The sequence below is a fragment of the Callithrix jacchus genome, chromosome 8 (assembly GCF_049354715.1).
Source record: "Callithrix jacchus isolate 240 chromosome 8, calJac240_pri, whole genome shotgun sequence".
In the NCBI taxonomy this organism is placed as follows: Eukaryota; Metazoa; Chordata; class Mammalia; order Primates; family Cebidae; genus Callithrix; species Callithrix jacchus.
The window spans coordinates 85,187,888-85,205,886 of NC_133509.1; the positions used below are offsets into that span (position 1 = coordinate 85,187,888).

The 17,999-nt window shown below is 36.3% G+C and overlaps 2 protein-coding genes and 1 long non-coding RNA gene across 4 annotated transcripts in view; 2 read left to right on the plus strand and 1 right to left on the minus strand.

The window, feature by feature from the left end:
- The window catches only part of ATL1 (atlastin GTPase 1), an 88,314-nt gene extending 82,653 nt beyond the window's left edge, over positions 1 to 5,661 (plus strand). The window contains exons 12-14 of one of the 2 annotated variants that reach the window (XM_009006018.5): positions 683 to 1,114; positions 2,638 to 2,652; positions 4,820 to 5,661. In XM_009006018.5, coding sequence (XP_009004266.1) covers positions 683 to 1,114; positions 2,638 to 2,652; positions 4,820 to 4,930 — 558 coding nt within the window. In that variant the 3' untranslated portion in view covers positions 4,931 to 5,661. The remainder of the gene's footprint in view (positions 1 to 682; positions 1,115 to 2,637; positions 2,653 to 4,819) is intronic. The other variant, XM_035260468.3, reaches the window with a different exon arrangement.
- Positions 5,662 to 6,194: 533 nt separating this feature from the next.
- Positions 6,195 to 17,999, minus strand: part of SAV1 (salvador family WW domain containing protein 1) — a 38,314-nt gene continuing 26,509 nt past the window's right edge. Inside the window, exons 3-5 of the mRNA XM_002753891.7 lie at positions 17,122 to 17,392; positions 13,271 to 13,414; positions 6,195 to 8,263 (exon numbers count right to left, since the gene is read on the minus strand). Coding sequence (XP_002753937.1) covers positions 8,062 to 8,263; positions 13,271 to 13,414; positions 17,122 to 17,392 — 617 coding nt within the window. The 3' untranslated portion in view covers positions 6,195 to 8,061. The remainder of the gene's footprint in view (positions 8,264 to 13,270; positions 13,415 to 17,121; positions 17,393 to 17,999) is intronic.
- On the plus strand, positions 7,402 to 11,381 carry LOC144577406 (uncharacterized). Its single transcript, XR_013521200.1, has 2 exons — positions 7,402 to 7,497; positions 10,927 to 11,381. It is a non-coding gene; the product is annotated as an uncharacterized LOC144577406 (long non-coding RNA).

Genomic DNA, 17,999 nt, shown 5'->3' on the forward strand with positions numbered 1-17,999 from the left:
CATGTGACTCGCTTTATTGCAGTGGTCTGGAACCAAACACGCGTTATCTTGTGAGATATGCCTGTAACCAAAGTGAATGGTATGGTTAACTGAGATTACCCTTGTAACTTTTCAAAAAATTGAAAACGCAACTCAAGAACATTTAATATACTCCTATTTAGTCTCTGGAAGAGAATACTCAAAGGACTCCATTCAAACAAAAATCAGTAAAAGTACTAAAGAATGTATTTCAGTTTTACTTTGAGAGCTTTATAGCATTGATCATTGTTTATTAAACTTCATTGGTTAAAATGACTTCAGTGTAGCTAGATTTCCTAGAATCTGGATAAATGTAGTTTCCTTAGATTTGGATTCATTCTGTAAATGAACTCAGTTTGCACTTCATGTTGTGACACTCATGTCTTTTCATCTTGAAGGACTTGGATTAAGTGATGAATATTATTTTCTACATTAAAAAGAGAAAAATTTTAAATGACTTTAAGCCACCTATAAAATACCAGTCCCATTTAAAGTCATGCCTTACGGATACAGAGGGTGGAAAGATGTGGGCTGACAAAACATATATGCCGGCTCCTGATTATTAATGTATTCTAACAAACTCAACTAGCTAAGTGAAAATTTTTGATACAGTTGCTAATTTTACTCTGCACTGCATAAACAAATACTTCTCTATCTGATACAGATTTGTGGTGGTGACAAACCATTTCTGGCCCCAAATGATTTGCAGACCAAACACCTGCAACTTAAGGAAGAATCTGTGAAGCTATTCCGAGGGGTGAAGAAGATGGGTGGGGAAGAATTTAGCCGGCGTTACCTGCAGCAGTTGGAGAGTGAAATAGATGAACTTTATATCCAATATATCAAGCACAATGATAGCAAAAATATCTTCCATGCAGCTCGTACCCCAGCCACACTGTTTGTAGTCATCTTTATCACATATGTGATTGCTGGTGTGACTGGATTCATTGGTTTGGACATCATAGCTAGCCTATGCAATATGATAATGGGACTGACACTTATCACCCTGTGCACCTGGGCATATATCCGGTACTCTGGAGAATACCGAGAGCTGGGAGCTGTAATAGACCAGGTGGCTGCTGCTCTGTGGGACCAGGTAAGAACACTTTTAATTCACAACTAAATTCGGCACACATTTGAATGTCATTCATGTGCCAGCCATTGCATTAGATGTTGGAAATAACACAGATCAACATGAACTGGGTCTGTTATCAAGAATGTTATGACCTGCCCAGATACAAACAACTATATAATGCTGTGTAATATGTGAAGTCCTACACAACTGTTTTAAAATAAACATTTCAGCATTTTAAAAAAAATACATCAATTTAGTGGTGCTTTTTTTTTGAGACAGCATCTTGCTCTGTCATCCAGGCTAGATGTCTGGCCAAGGATGGTTGTATGATCTCAGCTCACTGCAACCTCCGCCTCCTAGGCTCAAGCAATTCTTGTGCCTCAGCTCAAGTAGGTGGAACTACATGTGCACGCCACCATCCCCGGCTACTATTTTGTATTCTTTGTGGATATGGGGTTTCCCCTGTTGGCCAGGCTGGTCTCAAACTCCTGACCTCAAGCAATCTGCCCACCTCAGCCTGCCAAAGTGCTGGGATTACAGGCATGAGCCACCCGGCTTACTTTTTACTATTCTAAAAATGTTAAATCTGTTAAAAGTTGTATGGAAAAAACAGCTTTTATTTAGCTAATTATGACTTGTGTTAACATTATCTTCTATTCACAACCTATGATTTGATTAGCATTAGCTTTGTTAGGAGCTATATGAACCACTATCGTAAATTGTCATTTATCATTCTCTTTTTAAGTAAAAGCTTCTGAAAGCAATATTAGATTACTTCAGATTGTCTCTGTACCTGTAGGCAGCAGGTAATAGCTACAGTTCTTCCCGGATTAAGAACATACTTATGGCTGGAAGTGGTGGCTCATGCCTATAATCCCAGCACTTTGGGAGGCCAAGGAGGGCAGATCACCTGAGGTCGGGAGTTTGAGACCAGACTGACTAACATGGAGAAACCCTGTCTCTACTAAAAATACAAAAATTAGCCAGGCATGGTGGTGCATGCCTGTAGTCCCAACTATTCGGGAAGCTGAGGCAGGAGAATCACTTGAACCCAAGAGGTGGAGGTTGCAGTGAGCTGAGACTGTGCCATTGCACTCCAGCCTGGGCAACGAGAGCTAAACTCCATCTCAAAAAAAAAAAAAAAAAACCTTATATATACTCTTTATAACATAATTGTATCACATGCCTTTGAAGGATCTAGCTGAGATAAACTAGTGGTAGCACAATGGGAAATGAAGTAAAAACTGGATCCTCTGAGCCACTGTCTCAAATAGTCCCTCAACTACAAAAGATTTAAGACGGGTTACTTGAGATCAATGTCAAAACCCTCCTAGAATATGTTATGCTAAAAGCTATGAGGAATACAGAATTGAGTTCTTCAAAGATTCTGATAAAATATGTCATCTAAACGGAAAAATCTGCAGGAGTATTTGTTCTGTTCTTAAATGCTCACAAATATTGTAAGCAAAGTTGAATATTATAATACTGTTAATAAAGCAGGATATATACTTTTCTTTTTTCTTTTTAATCTGCCTCTGGCACAGGGAAGTACAAATGAGGTAAGTTAAATTTTTAAAATTCAGAGCTATGTATTTGTAAACATTATGATATTCTTATTTTATAAACTGACTATTACAAGATGTTTTTATGTAGACTAGAACAATCTTTTGTGACTTCTAACAGTTAAATTTGTAATTGTGAATTTTTAACATGGTCTTAAAATATTTAACTTATTCTAGACATCATGTATGATTTGATCTACATACACCAAAAAAACCGTAAGAATTTATTATGATGAGCGTTTGTTTCCTGAGTGTGTAGAAAATTTTAAAGTTCTTAAGCTCTGAAATGGTGGACTCTGCTCTACTGCAGAGTAAAGCAAGCAGTTATGAACTTGAGGAAATATAACTACTGGAGGGTATTTAAATGTCACTTTAGAAGTCATTGTTAACTTTGGCTTTTGACTGACAGTAATGCATACCACTTCGAGCAGGGCCCAGGCCAGTACATATTCTAACTTTCTTGGCAGACCTCAGGCCTGACCTGTAAATTAGTGTTCGTTTCTCCTACTGCACATGTGCAACAACACTACATATCTCAGAAAAGACTCTAGGCACCCATGAAGGAATCATCTGTTAACACTAAGAAAAATTATTACTCTGAAATCATTTAGAGGTCATTATCTTCAGGAAGCAAAGCTCATCTTTAACAACTACAGAGATCACACATAATTATTTCCTCAGTTTCTACTGTGGCATATAACTGGATTATGTCCTTGAACCAAATACCATTTAATATTTACAAGTCAATAAGAAGTTATTTTATGTAAAATTCAGTAAGCAAGTTCATTAAAAGAGCAAAATCAAACTTCAACTTTGTAAAAGCTTGAGAAAAAAATATAACAGAATTAGAATTAATTGAATGCCTTAGGATGAGAACATAATGGAAGATGAAACTATGTTGCACCAATATATATTTATAGATTTGAAGATGGTACCATTCAGACTTAATGCCTTAAGAAAATCAAGGCCAGGCACAGTGGCTTACTCCTGTATTCCCAGCAATTTGAGAGGCTGAGGCAGGAGGATCACTTGAGGTCAGGTATTCAAGACCATCCTGGCCAACATAGTGAATTTCCATCTCTACTAAAAATACAAAAAATTAGCCTGGGTGGTGGCGGCTACCTGTAGTCCCAGCACTAGCAGGGGCTGAGGCAGAACAGCTTGAACCTGGGAGGCGGAGGTTGCAGTGTGCCAAGATCATGCCACTGCACTCCAGCCTGGGTGACAGAGTGAGACTCCAATTCAAAAAAAAAAAAAGAAAATCAAAAGAAAGTAGCTATACAGATTCACAAATGATAAAAATTAATGGAATTTCCTGGGAACAGATTACTATTTAATGGATCTCCAGCTTTTAAAAATATTCAGACTTTTTATAAACTCCAGAATTAATACAGACAAGTTGTTTTTATCGACTATTAAGTATGTGAAAGCCAGAGGAGGGGATGAAATCTTAGACACTAGCTGAGGCGGGCAGGAAACAAAGATTATTTATAAACACTTACATAAAGCAATATGCAATACACAGACATTCCTATGATTTAAATGCCATTAAAAGGCCACAGAGAATAAGAGGTTGTTTTAAATGAGGAAAGCTTGCTGAGGTAATGTTTTTGAATAAGGTTTGTAAGATACTAGCCAAGTCATGGAAACAAGGCAAGAGCGTATAAAGTGAAGAATCCCAGTGTGTTGGGGGCAGGTCACCATATGTGCTTAGCTGTATGACTGTATCAGTAAATGATGGAGAATAAAATTGGTCCCACTCAGGAAAACACTGGAAGCCCAGAAAGCAAGTAGACTACATATGTATAATAGTTATCTGGCAATCCGAAGTTATGAGGTCTTACAATTCATTTAAAACTGCTAATATTCACAATTTGAATTCTCAACACACCCCTGGGGCACAATAGCAGCTCTCTGCTCCAAGAGGTATGCAAGGTAAAAGGAAGCAGAGTCTGAGAATAAAACATTTACCACAAAGGTCAATACACAAAAGTGTTACTGCACACATGGAGGAGTTGAAAATTCTTTTAAGATATTAGTTTATATATTGAAAAAGGATTTCAATTCAACATGCTAAATTTTATACAGTACAAACTAAAAAGGAAAAAATTTTACATCTGTGCATTTGATAAAATGTTTTATAACCTTGATGCTTTTATTCTAGGCTTTGTACAAGCTTTACAGTGCAGCAGCAACCCACAGACATCTGTATCATCAAGCCTTTCCTACACCAAAGTCGGAATCTACTGAACAATCAGAAAAGAAAAAAATGTAATCCAAATTATAAGAAGTACAGGTGCATGACCAATTGTCAATTAAATATTCAGTTTTATGTCTCCATGCAAACATTCAAAGTACTTCCATCAGAACAGAGTAAAATACTAAACACCTTTGAAGACTGCAAACTGGATTAGTTCTTTTACTTCAGTGTTTAATAAGCAGATTTGTGTATGCATGGGTTATACTATTTTGTTAACATGTACGATTTCCTGATTTTTCTTAAAAAATGCTGTTATAAAGTATTTGTCTATTTATGATAACAGTACATGTGTTCTGCTTGAATTTACTAAATTCTGCCACTGGGTTATAATTAAATTATGTGATATTCCATATTTGGATATGCTCATTTAATTTCCACAGAAAATATTTTAAATTATTTCACATAGCCATTTGTTAAAGCATACCATCAGAACTCAGCAGGCTTGATTTAATCTGTATCATCTTATATATATGACAGTCTTATTTTTAAGCACATTTAAGAGTTTTTCAGTTGCTTTATCAAAAACAACATATCGCTTTAACATGATTTAATAGAATATAAAACCTCTTGATAAAAAATGCACAAAAAAATCACTTTGTATGTGTGAGTTTCACTGCATTATATATTTTTTCATTTGGTACACAAAAAATGTATTCTTTATAGGTTTATTCTTTTAATATGTGAACGATTATTAAAATGTACTCTGGTTCCTAAGATTAAAAACAAATGTTTACTGAATTTGAAAATGAGAGGTGTTACATAGAATGATGAGGTTTATCTTTTTAAACTGAAGATGCATTTCATTTAATGTTGACATCATTACAAACTTGTTTCTATTTTACAAAACATATGCTACTGCTTTTAGGTAACTTCTAGTTCTTAATGACTAAGATCTCTAGTGGAGTCACTGAACAGACTTCGTAGGGAAGAAAAAAAGTGTTAATGAAAAAAGTAATATTTATCTAGGAGGTCCAAAACAGAGTAACTTCTAAAGACTGTCACAGAAATGGCTACACCTTAATAAGTGACAGGAAAGAACAATTAAGATAGAGGAGTGTGTGAGTCCATAAGATATATAAACTTACATCTTAGAAAAGTCTGATCACAAGTTCAGCAAATTACCTTTTCCCAGTGATAAAATGCCACTAGCCATACTTATGTTTTTCAATACCCCTTTTCATTACCCCTCTCAAGTATATTGATTCCTTTGTCTATGGACTTTTGAACAGAAAAATGAAATACAGCACTATGTCTAAAACAGGGACTCAAAAACCACGCATTTAGTTTCCACAAAAATATATTTAATAAACTTGTTATATAAAAGCAAACACTTAACACTGTTAACATTTCATCAACAATTCAAACTCACTGATAACTGGGAGTAGCTTGTATTCTGGAAGGCTTCCTAAGCTAAAAGTGTATTTACATATTTACAACACATGTATATGTAATTGAAGAACTACTTCAAATAATGTTGAAATTCACAGAATTCTAGAGATTTATAGTTATAGTTTAGAAGTATCACCAATTTGTATGCAATCAAATGTACAGCACTAATTATGAAAAGTTTTAACAACTATTAATCCAAAAGGGGAGAAAAATTATGAAGGAAATATGTGGTTTTAAAGTCCTGTGACAAATGCTTAGAAGATTAAAAAGTAATAATATAAAATCAATTTAATGACCAACATTTTTTTTTGAATCCCTGATTGTCATTTTTGGTAGCTCAATCCAGTCTGTCAGAAGGCAGTACGCTATGCTGTCAGGAACTCTCCACTGTCTCATCAGAGCCATGCTAAATGCAGTAACAGCCCTGGCTGAAAATACCAAAGTTGATTTTAGCAACTTTGAGTTTCACACACCTTCCTCAAACAGGCTAGGTACTTATGCTTATATGTACTCCTGAAAGATCAAAATGCCCATCACCCATTCATAATAAAAAGTATTTTCTCGGCCGGGCGCGGTGGCTCAAGCCTGTAATCCCAGCACTTTGGGAGGCCGAGGCGGGTGGATCACGAGGTCAAGAGATCGAGACCAACCTGGTCAACATGGTGAAACCCCGTCTCTACTAAAATACAAAAAATTAGCTGGGCATGGTGGCACGTGCCTGTAATCCCGGCTACTCAGGAGGCTGAGGCAGGAGAATTGCCTGAACCCAGGAGGCGGAGATTGCGGTGAGCCGAGATCGCGCCATTGCACTCCAGCCTGGGTAACAAGAGCGAAACTCCGTCTCAAAAAAAAAAAAAAAAAAAAAAGTATTTTCTCAACATGCTTTAAAAGGCTTCCTTACTTTGTTTTTATTTCTTTCTTTATTTTTTGAGACAAGGACTGGCTCTCTCACCCAGGCTGCAGTGCAAGTGGTACAATCTTGACCCTGCAGCCTCTGCCTCTCGGGCTCAAGCCATCCTCTGACCTCAGCCTCCCAAGTAGCTGAGACTACAGGAATGCACCATCATACCTAGCTAATGTTTTTTTTGTATTTTTTGTAGAGATGGGGTTTCATCATGTTGCCCAGGCTGGTCTCAAACTGGTGAGCTCAAGAGATCCATCCACCTCGGCTTCCCAAAGTGCTGGGATTACAGGTATGAGCCACCATGTCCCCTATCTGGGTCCCTTACTTTGGAGGAGGGAAGACAAACATACATCATATATAAATATTTATCACAATAAGGCTTCAAATCCTATTTTATATTTAAACTACCTCATGGTAATATTTAAACCATCCCTTTCCAGAAAATATTTCACACTAGAGCGGTAAACATTTTTTTTTAAATACTGCAGATTCTTTTTTTTTTTTTTTTTAAAGAAAGGTACTACTGCTATAAGAAGTTAACAAGTGATAATTTCCTATTTAACATTTGTTCATAATGACATTTCCTGCTGCATTTTTTCCATCCAATACCAAAGCAGTTTCCTAATATATAGCACTTGAAAGTGTTTGCCATATTGGCTCTTAAAATGATAGACTAATTTTTCTTGTTCAATAAAAGAAAATTTCTAATAACAAAATACATGTAAAGTTAGAATTTTATAATTTCCACAAAGGAAGCTGTGTTTATTAACCAAAGTACTTGTTTGCTATTTTCTATCTGTGAAAATATTTTAAAGCTCTTATAAAACTTAAATTTTATTTTTAAAAAATCAGCTCAAAAATTTTTTCCATGTTGTTGGGCATACCACTGCTGTCTCTGCTTTCGGTTTTCTAGCTCTGTAAGAAGAGCTTGTCTGTATGCTTCATACATCTTAACAATCTGCTCCAGTTCTTTCATGAAGAGCAACTTTAGCATTCCCTGGTATGTATCCAGGTCAGCCAGCTGGAAGAGTTCCCACTTCAGAATGTGGTCATATCTGTTTTAAAACACAAGCATATATATGTTCACAACACATACATAAACATCTATTTCTAGCAAGAAACTAGTCTGTTTTTTAAAATGTCAACTTTATTTATAACTAAACAAACCATAAGCTTTAATTAAAAATAACTGAGTAGCTGGGCACAGTGGTGGCACCTGTAGTCCTAGCTACTTGGGAGGATGACGTGGGAGGATTGCTGTGCCTAAGAGTTTGAGGCCAGCCTGGGCAACATAGCAAGACCCCATTTCTAAAAATAAATACATCAGTTTTTCTAAAAAACTGAGTTAACTGCTATTTACATATAATTTTTTTTTTAGGGAAAGGAGAAAACTGCTAATATTACTTCATTTCAATTTAAGTTAAAGAATATCTATTTCTTTAAATTATCAATTATTCTAATATTAACACTAGATAACCATCAACACAGATTTCACACTACAGTGTTTCTGTAATTTCTGAAGAACATATTGTGTGCTCTTTATAAGTTCATCAAAAGTTATTTGTCAGGAACTTAAGAATACTTTAGACCACACTGTGCCTGTAAATGATAATGTACAAAAATGGGTGGTCCATTCATGTTGATGGATCTTTCTGAGGAATGCTATTTGCAACAGCAAACAAGGAACAAGACAGAAGAAGAAATGAAGAGGAAGCATCATTTGTGGCCTCTAAGTACTCCTGAGGCTGAGTACAACAGGAAAACTCAAGAAGGAAAGAATAAACTGTTTTTAAAATGAGAGACTAAGCAGACTGTAGAAGGCTTCACAGTGTAGTGAAGGATTCCCAAATGTATCGTAGAAGACCATTAGTAGTCTTTCAGTGGTAAGTAGATCGCTGCATAGCAATAGTACCTTTAGTAGTTGCCTACACAGTCCCATTTCAGTATAGGATGAAGACAGCACTCTAATTCATATTCTCATTTAAAGATGAAAAACACCAAAACCTAAAGAAGCTCTTTACCTCTTGCAAAAGTGTTTAGTGAATAAAAGTTCAGAAAGGCAGAGAACTTGGACCAACATGATTCAAAGTAGTGGTTTTGAATGTTAATATCCACTAAGACTAAAGAACTTGAATTAGGGAAAGGCAAGTTGTACCTGAAGTTATACCTCTCAAATCATATTGCAGAGCAGATATAATAGGAAGCTTTGATTGCAAACTCTAGTATTATTTATTATTACTTTTTTTTTTGAGAGAGAGAGAGTCTCGCTCTGTCACCAGGCACCAGGCTGGAATGCAGTGGCGCAATCTCGGCTCACTGCACCCTCCACCTCCCAGGTTCAAGCAATTCTCCTGCCTCAGCCTACAGGCGCACGCCACCATGCCCAGCTAATTTTTTTGTATTTTTAGTACAGACAGGGTTTTACCATGTTGGCCAGGATGGTCTCAATCTGTTGACCTCGTGATCTGCCTGCCTCGGCCTCCCAAAGTGCTGGGATTACAGGCTTGAGCCACTGTGCCTGGCCGATTCTAGTATTATTTTTAATGATCATTTATAATATTTCCTACCCAGTGGTTCTTTGATATTTATCATACCATTTTCTTTCAAAAGGACTATCTAATAATTTTAAATGAGATTTTTAAAAAAGGGAGACACTGGCTCAAGAGTCCTGATTTTAAAAAAAAGGAAAAAAACAAACAAAAAAAGGAGACAGAAAACATACTGAGCAGTTAGTGGGAGCTACTATACTTGGCATTTTGACATGTTTCTCTCCTACTTAAGCATATGTAACAGAAATGTCAGTAACACAACATGCAAAAACTGGAAGGTAAATATATTTCATTGGACTCTCAATTTTACTCAGTTACTTGAGAGCTGCAAATTTATTAATAGATACAGATTTCTTTGGTAGGAAGCTCTTTTCTTTTTAGTGTGAAACTTCAACTACTTGTGAACATAAATTAGAGTGATACTGTCAGAAACACTCAGACACAAAACTGTCTTCTTTTTTTATTTTGTAGATATGGAGATCTCCTATGTTTCCCAGGCAGAAGTGCAGTGGCTAATCACAGGCACAATACCACTACTGATCAGCACAGTAGTATTAACCTGCTCCATTTCCCACCTGGGCCAGTTCGCCCCTCCTTAGGCAACCTGGTGATCCCTGCTCCTGGGAGCTCACCATATTGATGCCAAACAGTATGGACATCCGACTGGTATAGTACACCACAGCCCAGAACTCCTAGGTTCAAGCAATCCTGACTCGGCCTCTCAAGTAGCTGGGATTACAGGTGCACCACCAAGCCTGGCCAAGTTTCTAACTTGCCAATCAGCATTCAGCATCAAGAGTACCATTATGGGTAGAAGCAACAAACTCAGAGTAGAGAAAATCCTTTTGGGGGAAGAAAGTACCCTCTAAGAAGAGCACAGATGTGAAAAAAACTGCAAAACATGCAATGGAAATCTTATTTCCATTCCAACTTCTTCCCTCTGTTGCTTCTATGCAGTTACTACGCTTCTGCCTATAATCACCTAAGTGTGCCTGCTATTTCTGAAAAGGATAAACTCCCGTTCTTTCCTTCTTAACTAGCCAAGAAATCTGCTTCCCCAAGTTTAACATTTAGTCATTTATAAACACAGGTAAATCATTCAGAAAATTGGGTGTAAACCATTCCAGTAGTCTATGCTTCTACCATCTCTTTTGTTGTGTTTTTCCTAGGGCAGTATTCTATTCATCAAGCACCAGTTGCTATAATGCTACCAAAAATAACCTGTCCACACTCCAGTGGATGCTGACTTTGAGACAGAAAGTGCTGCTATCCTCAGCTCCAGGTATCACCATGTAGCCTAAGTCCCTTGCACCTACCCACCATAACACTGTGTCCACTCTTCCCTCTTTTCCACCTGTATTTAGAGCAGGGTCAATGGTAACACTACAGGATTGCCAAGCCATTGGAATAAAAAATACCCCTGCCACACAATGCTAAGTACTAGTGTTTTGGTGTGTGTGTGAGGAATAACAGAAAGTAAATACGTTCCTGACAATTCTTTTTCCAAAGATTAAATTTAAAATTTTTATCCTATAGTTGAGCTTGAGTACAGTTATACCAAGCATTATAGACTTTTGTGAGCAGACACAGGAACATAACTTGACAAAAATTAAATAAATAAAAATTTAAAACCTAATCTGTTTCTAAATCAAGTTTTAGAAGTATATGCAAAAATTATGTTGGTAAATTACTGCGAGAGATAGGAAGAAAGAATTTCAGGATTACAGAATTTCAGAGTCTCAACTGTCTAAAAAAAACAAAAGGAAGAAACAGGCAAAAAAATTTTTGGGAAAAAATGTCTCTTTTTGTTGTGATAAGTAATTGATTCTTTATTATCTAATTCATAGATAACCGCTCACCCTTTGTTGATAGACTATTAACCATTTCCATCCTCTTCAGAAACATCAATTAGAATCAACTAGAAAGCAACAGGCTTGGCCAGGCGCGGTGGCTCACGCCTGTAATCCCAGCACTTTGGGAGGCTGAGGTGGGTGGATCACGAGGTCAAGAGATTGAGACCATCCTGGTCAACATGGTGAAACCCCGTCTCTACTAAAAATACAAAAAATTAGCTGGGCATGGTGGCGCGTGCCTGTAATCCCAGCTACTCAGGAGGCTGAGGCAAGAGAATTGCCTTAACCCAGGAGGCAGAGGTTGCAGTGAGCCGAGATCGTGCCATTGCACTCCAGCCTGGGTAACGAGCAAAACTCTTGTCTCAAAAAAAAAAAAAGAAAAAAAAAAAGCAACAGGCTTCTAGAGCTCTTGTTTAAGTTTTTAAGCAGTAAAGTAGTATAGTACTTGCTCTCTTTTTGTCTGTCTGGCCTGTTTTGGAAGAGTTCCAACCTATTTGCTAGTTTCCTTATGTTTTATAGTTAGCTCACAGAACCACAGAATTGAAAAAGACTGTAATCTTCAGGAATCTGTTTATTTCCGTAAGAAACCAGGAGTTCCATTTAAGTACTATCTCCTCCCCCAAAAGGAAAGCTCATTATGCTATTTCTTATTAAACATGACTATAAAGTAGAAATAACATACAACAGGAAGAATAATTCTTCTCAACCATATCCACCCCCAGAAATACCAAGGTTAACAGTTGGGCACATATTCTTCCAGATTTAAAGAAAATAAAAATGCATACAGATACTACATATGATTTAGAATCAGCATACAAACATAGGCAGTATATAGTAGTAGGTCAAGTGGTATCAAAGGAGAAATAAGAAATAAAATAATAAAGAAAATACCACCTGCTATCATTCCTTTTTTTGGCAGTAGTAGGGGGTGCAGACAGTCTCGCTGCGTCACCCAGGCTGGAGTGCAGTGGCATAGCATAGCTCACTGCAGCTTCAAACTCCTGGGCTTAAGTGATCCTCCCACCTTAGCCTCCTAAGTAGCTGAGATCACAGGTATATGCCACACATGCTTGTAATTTTTAAATTTTTTGTAGAGACAAGAGTCCTGCCATGTTGTTCAGGCTGATCTTGAACTCCTGAGATCAAGCTATCCTCCCACTTCAGCCTCTAAAGTACTTGGGATTACAGATGCATGCCACTAAGCCTGGTTAATTTTTAAATTTTTTTTTGTGGAAATGGGGCTCTCATTATGTTGCTTAGGCTGGTTTGAACTCCTGGACTTAAAAGATCCTCCTGCCTCAGTCTCCCAAAGTGCTGGGGTTATAGGTGTGAGACACTGTGCCCAGGTTCACAAGTACTGTATCACTTATTTACCAATTAATCTTCCCTGTGAGAATGTAAGCTTTTTATTTGTATCCCTAATAGCAGACATATGCAAACAAAGAAATGAAGATTCTATAAATGTTTGCAGAACTAATATTTCTAATGAATGATTTTCACACATTATAAACTATGATATCCTTTATTCGAGTGAAGTATTACTTAGAAGCCCAATATTACTAAGAGTAAACCATGGACACTACTTTGCTTAAGAAGCCCAGAGATTCCATTCAGCTCTTCACTTACTCCTCAAACAAATTTGTGCTGTAAATGTACTTACTTCACAGGGGCTCGAGCATAAACCTGAAGCCAGTCAGGAATTTCTGCAGTATGATATGGATTTGCAGGTACCAGAAGGGACTGATTTCTTTCAGTTTGCTGTGGCTGGTAAGTGACAGGAGGTGGCTGATCATACCGAGGAACACTAAGAAGAAAGAAGTGACATTCTTTAGGCTAACGGTCCTAAACCTAAACAAGAAATTATAAAAGAACAAATAATACTTAAGCATTTTTCAATGTGCCTTCTGTCCAGACTGACTTAGGCCACCTAAAAGATAAGGTATTTTTAAGGTATTTCTTTTGGCTGGTATTTAGTCTTTTCAAAAACAGGTTCAAAGGAGGATATAAAAAAGCTGGAACTAAGTTTTAACCTTTATACAGAGACTTAAAACTAGAATAGTAAATTCCCACAAGAAATAGTCATCAGCTGGAAATTCATATCAGAAAGGTTGACAGTTGCCAAGAAAGAATGTTTTCTTCCTCCTGTAGGCTGAAAATTTGAGATATGTAGTAAGGCAGCAGTGAGTATTGTGTTTGCAATATCTCTATCAAATGTAGATAGCTTTTAAACTTTTACCAACTTAAAAGAACATATAGGAGTTAGAGTTGATTAGGACCTATTTTAAGTCATAGAGATTAAAAAAGCAAAGACCATGATTTAGTTAGTTCTAACAGCCTGTGTATGCTGTGGCGATAGAGATATTATATGGGAAAAGTGCTAAGGAAAGCACTGAACCACCTGAAGGTTAATAAATAAACTCAAGGAGGCCAAAAGGGTCTATTTCAGACTGAAAGGGCCCTGCACCTTCAAACATAAAGATTTATGTGTATCTGTGACCAACAAGTGTATGAAAAAATGTTCAACATCACTAATTACTAGAGAAATGCAAATCAAAACCACAATGAAATAAACACTATTTCATATCAGTCAGAATGGCTATTATTAAAAAGTAAAAAAATAACAGATGCTGGTGTGGGTGCAAAGAAAAGTGAATGCCTATACTGCTGGTGGGAATATAAATTAGTTCAGCCACAGTGGAAAGCAGTTTTGAGATTTCTCAAAGAACTGAGAACTACCATTCAATCTAGCAGTCCCATTACTGGGTATATACCCAAAGGAATAGAAATCATTCTATCATAAAGACATATGCATGCATATGTTAAATGCAGTACTATTCACAATAGCAAAGACATGGTATCAACCTAAATTCCCGTCACTGGTGGACCGGATAAATGTAGATAAAGAAAATGTGGTACATACACACCATGGAATACTACCCAGCCACAAAAAAGAACATCGTGTCCTTTGCAGCAACATTGATGAAACTGGAGGCCATTATCCTAACTGAATTAATACAGGAAGAGAAAACCAAATACCACATGCTAATAGGTAGGAACTAAACATTGAGTACACATGGACACAAAGAAGGGAACAATAAACATTGGGGCCTACTTGCATGTGGAGGATGGGAAAAGGCTGAGAACTGAAAAACTACTTATCAGGTACTATGCTTATTACCTGGGTGACAAAATAATCTGTACCAAATCCCCAAGCCATGCAATTATGAACCTTCACATATACCCCTGAACTGAAAATAAAAGGGAGAAAAAAAAAGAAAGAAAATGTGATATATATATAAAAAAATATAAATGTGATATATATAAATATATTTATACATATATAAAAAAAGAAAGAAAATGTGATATATATACACACACACACACACACAATGGGGAGAAAACAATGCATGTGTAATTAAAAAGGTCACTGTTTACTAAACTGGGATTAAAATAAGGTTAGATTATGCTGTGGCTAACAATTTAAAAAGATCAATGTGCAAATGGCACTGAATTATATCTTTAACTCTTCTTTCTTAAATAAGTTCAAAGGAAAATATTATTTGACAGTACAACTGGGGTTGGGGAAGAATTGGGACTTTGAAGTCAGATATGCCTAGATTTGAACCTCAGCTTTAACACTTACAACCTATGTAAATGTAGGCAAAACTCCTCCACTCTCTAACCCTCAGCCTCCATACTTGTAAGAATGGAATAATAAATTCATACCACAGGTGGTTGTTCTCAGGATTAAACAACCTAATGTAAATCAAGAATTCTGTAGAAGGATTAGCCTAAGATAGACAACCAGATAGCTATTAATACTACAAATGTGAGCTTAAGGGCAGCATTTATTTTCCCTTTTTCGACTTCTACCAAGTTGCTGAGAGAAGTAAATTAATTATGAAACTGCTTTAAAGGAACTATTAAAATTCTATAATAACATAAGGTTAATGATGATTGTATTAGTCTATTTTCACACTACTATAAAGAAATACCTGAGACTGGGTAATTTATAAAGAGAAGAGGTTTAATTGACCCACAGCCGATAAAGAGAAGAGGTTTAATTGACCCTAGCCAGTTCCACATGGCTAGGAGGCCTCAGGAAACTTACAATCATAGCAGAACGTGAAGGGGAAACAAGACACATCTTACATGGTGGCAGGAGAGAGAGAAAGGGGAACTGCCACGTTTGTAAACCATCAGAATGAGTTTGTAAACTCATGTACTACCAGGAGAACAACATGGGGGAAGCTACCCCCATGATTCAATCACCTCCTACCACATCCCTCCCTCAACACATGGGGATTACAATTTCAGATGAGATTTGGGTGAGGCACAGAGCCAAACCATGTCAATGATGAACAGAAAAGGAAGCTCTCAAATCTGGTTATTTGGACTGCAATGATCTCTGCCACCTGAAGACCACAAACCATAACCACAAATTTGATTCTTTGAAAGACAACAACCTCAGTAGTTGAATAAACATTGATTGGGCACCACTACATGGAATCATGGAAAAAAAACAGATTTTCATAGTTGAATTAATCCAAATATGTAAAATAATTAAAGCAACACAATAATAACAAAGCTTAGTTTTCCAGGTGATAATACAAAAATGTATTTTCATAATTATTTTAGCATGAAATAGTTCAGTATTTATCTAAGAAAATACAAATGTCCACTATAACCAAAAAACTGTATTATGTCAGATGACACTAAGCAACATTTATCAAAATTCAGATGATATTTTACTCATGTTTAATCTTGTGGCTCAGATTTTGAAGCTCAAATGTGGTTAATTTGAAATATTTGCAACTTCATTATTACTATACTAATGCTAGCTTTTATGTACTTTGAAATCCAGTGTGTATTTACACTTATAGCACATCTCAATTTTTATTAATCACATTCAAGTTCTCAACAGCCACATGTGACAACTAGCTACAGTATTAGGCAGCACGGAGCTGAAAGCCTGGCAACAAAGCAGGACTACGGGTCCAATATCAATCAAAATAGTGCAAAGAATTACTGGCTACATTTATTAAACAAATCTGGAATGTTCTGTCCAGTCCCAATTTTCACTTTCTTGCCTAGTAATAGCAAGAAACAGAACATACAATCATGTCTAAAATTGAATAAAAACAGCAATTCAATAGTATATTCTGACTTAGGGGGTAGGTCTATATTATTTGTAGAAATTTAAGTGTAAGAAGACAGATGCTTTTATTATTTCAATTTCTGGATACCTATAATAAAACATTCTAGCATATTATAGCAGAATCTGATCATAAGAACAATGATTCCATTTTTGAGGCTAAAGAGAAAAGTATTTTTTAACTTATTAATGTCATTTATTACTAAATGTAAATCCAAAGAAAAATGTAAATTTTGAAATACAAGGCTTTCAAATCCAAGCTTTAGAATGCTTTTCTCTTGGATGAAAATATGAGTCCAAAATCTAAGATTAGACAATCCTGAAACAAAAAGTTGAAAATAAAGTTGATACTCTACCTAGGAGCACGGGGATGCCTATACTGAGCCTTCTTATTTGTGTGATCTACATAATAGGTTCCAAATTCTGATGACTCAACTCGCTCCCATCCTGGAGGAAGGCCTTCTCGCTCAAGAGGATGGCTCCAGTGAGTTGTATTTGTGTTATGATCTATATAGTATTTTCTCCCTCTCATTGTCCAGTCCACAGACCAGCCAGGAGGAAGGGGTAAATCTTCAGAACCATGGTTAGTCAAATTTCCTAAAGATGTAGCAGCAACTCTCCCAATACCTACAGGAAAAAAGAAAATGATAGAGAAGAAACAGCACAATTATTCAATGCAAAAAAATGTGCCAGCTAGAAAAGTCACAACATTAACTATCCTGATTGTACTCTCTGTTTAAATTTATGTTTATGTTCATTATGATAGTTTTCATAAAACTAGTCAGTATTACCATCTTTAATTATACAAAGGGGGAGGAATTAGACTTTGAAATTAGTGGATGGTTTTTTGGTTGATGCTTCCATCAACAGGCCATACAAACATTTAACGACAGGTTGAGCATCTCTAATCCAAGAATCTGAAATTTGAAATGCTCCAATCCGAAACTTCGACAGCCGACATGATGATGCCACAAATGAAAAATTCCACACTTGACCTTATGTGATGAGTCACAGTGAAAATTCAGTCAAAACTTTGTTTTATGCACAAAATTATTTTAAATATTATATAAAATTACCTTCAGGCTATGCATAAAAGGTATATATGAAACATAAATGAATTTCATGTTCAGATTTGAGATCTTTTCCCCAAGACAACTCATTATGTATATATAAATATTCTAAAATAAAAATTAAAAAATGCAAAATCTGAAACACTGCTGGCCCTAAGCATTTT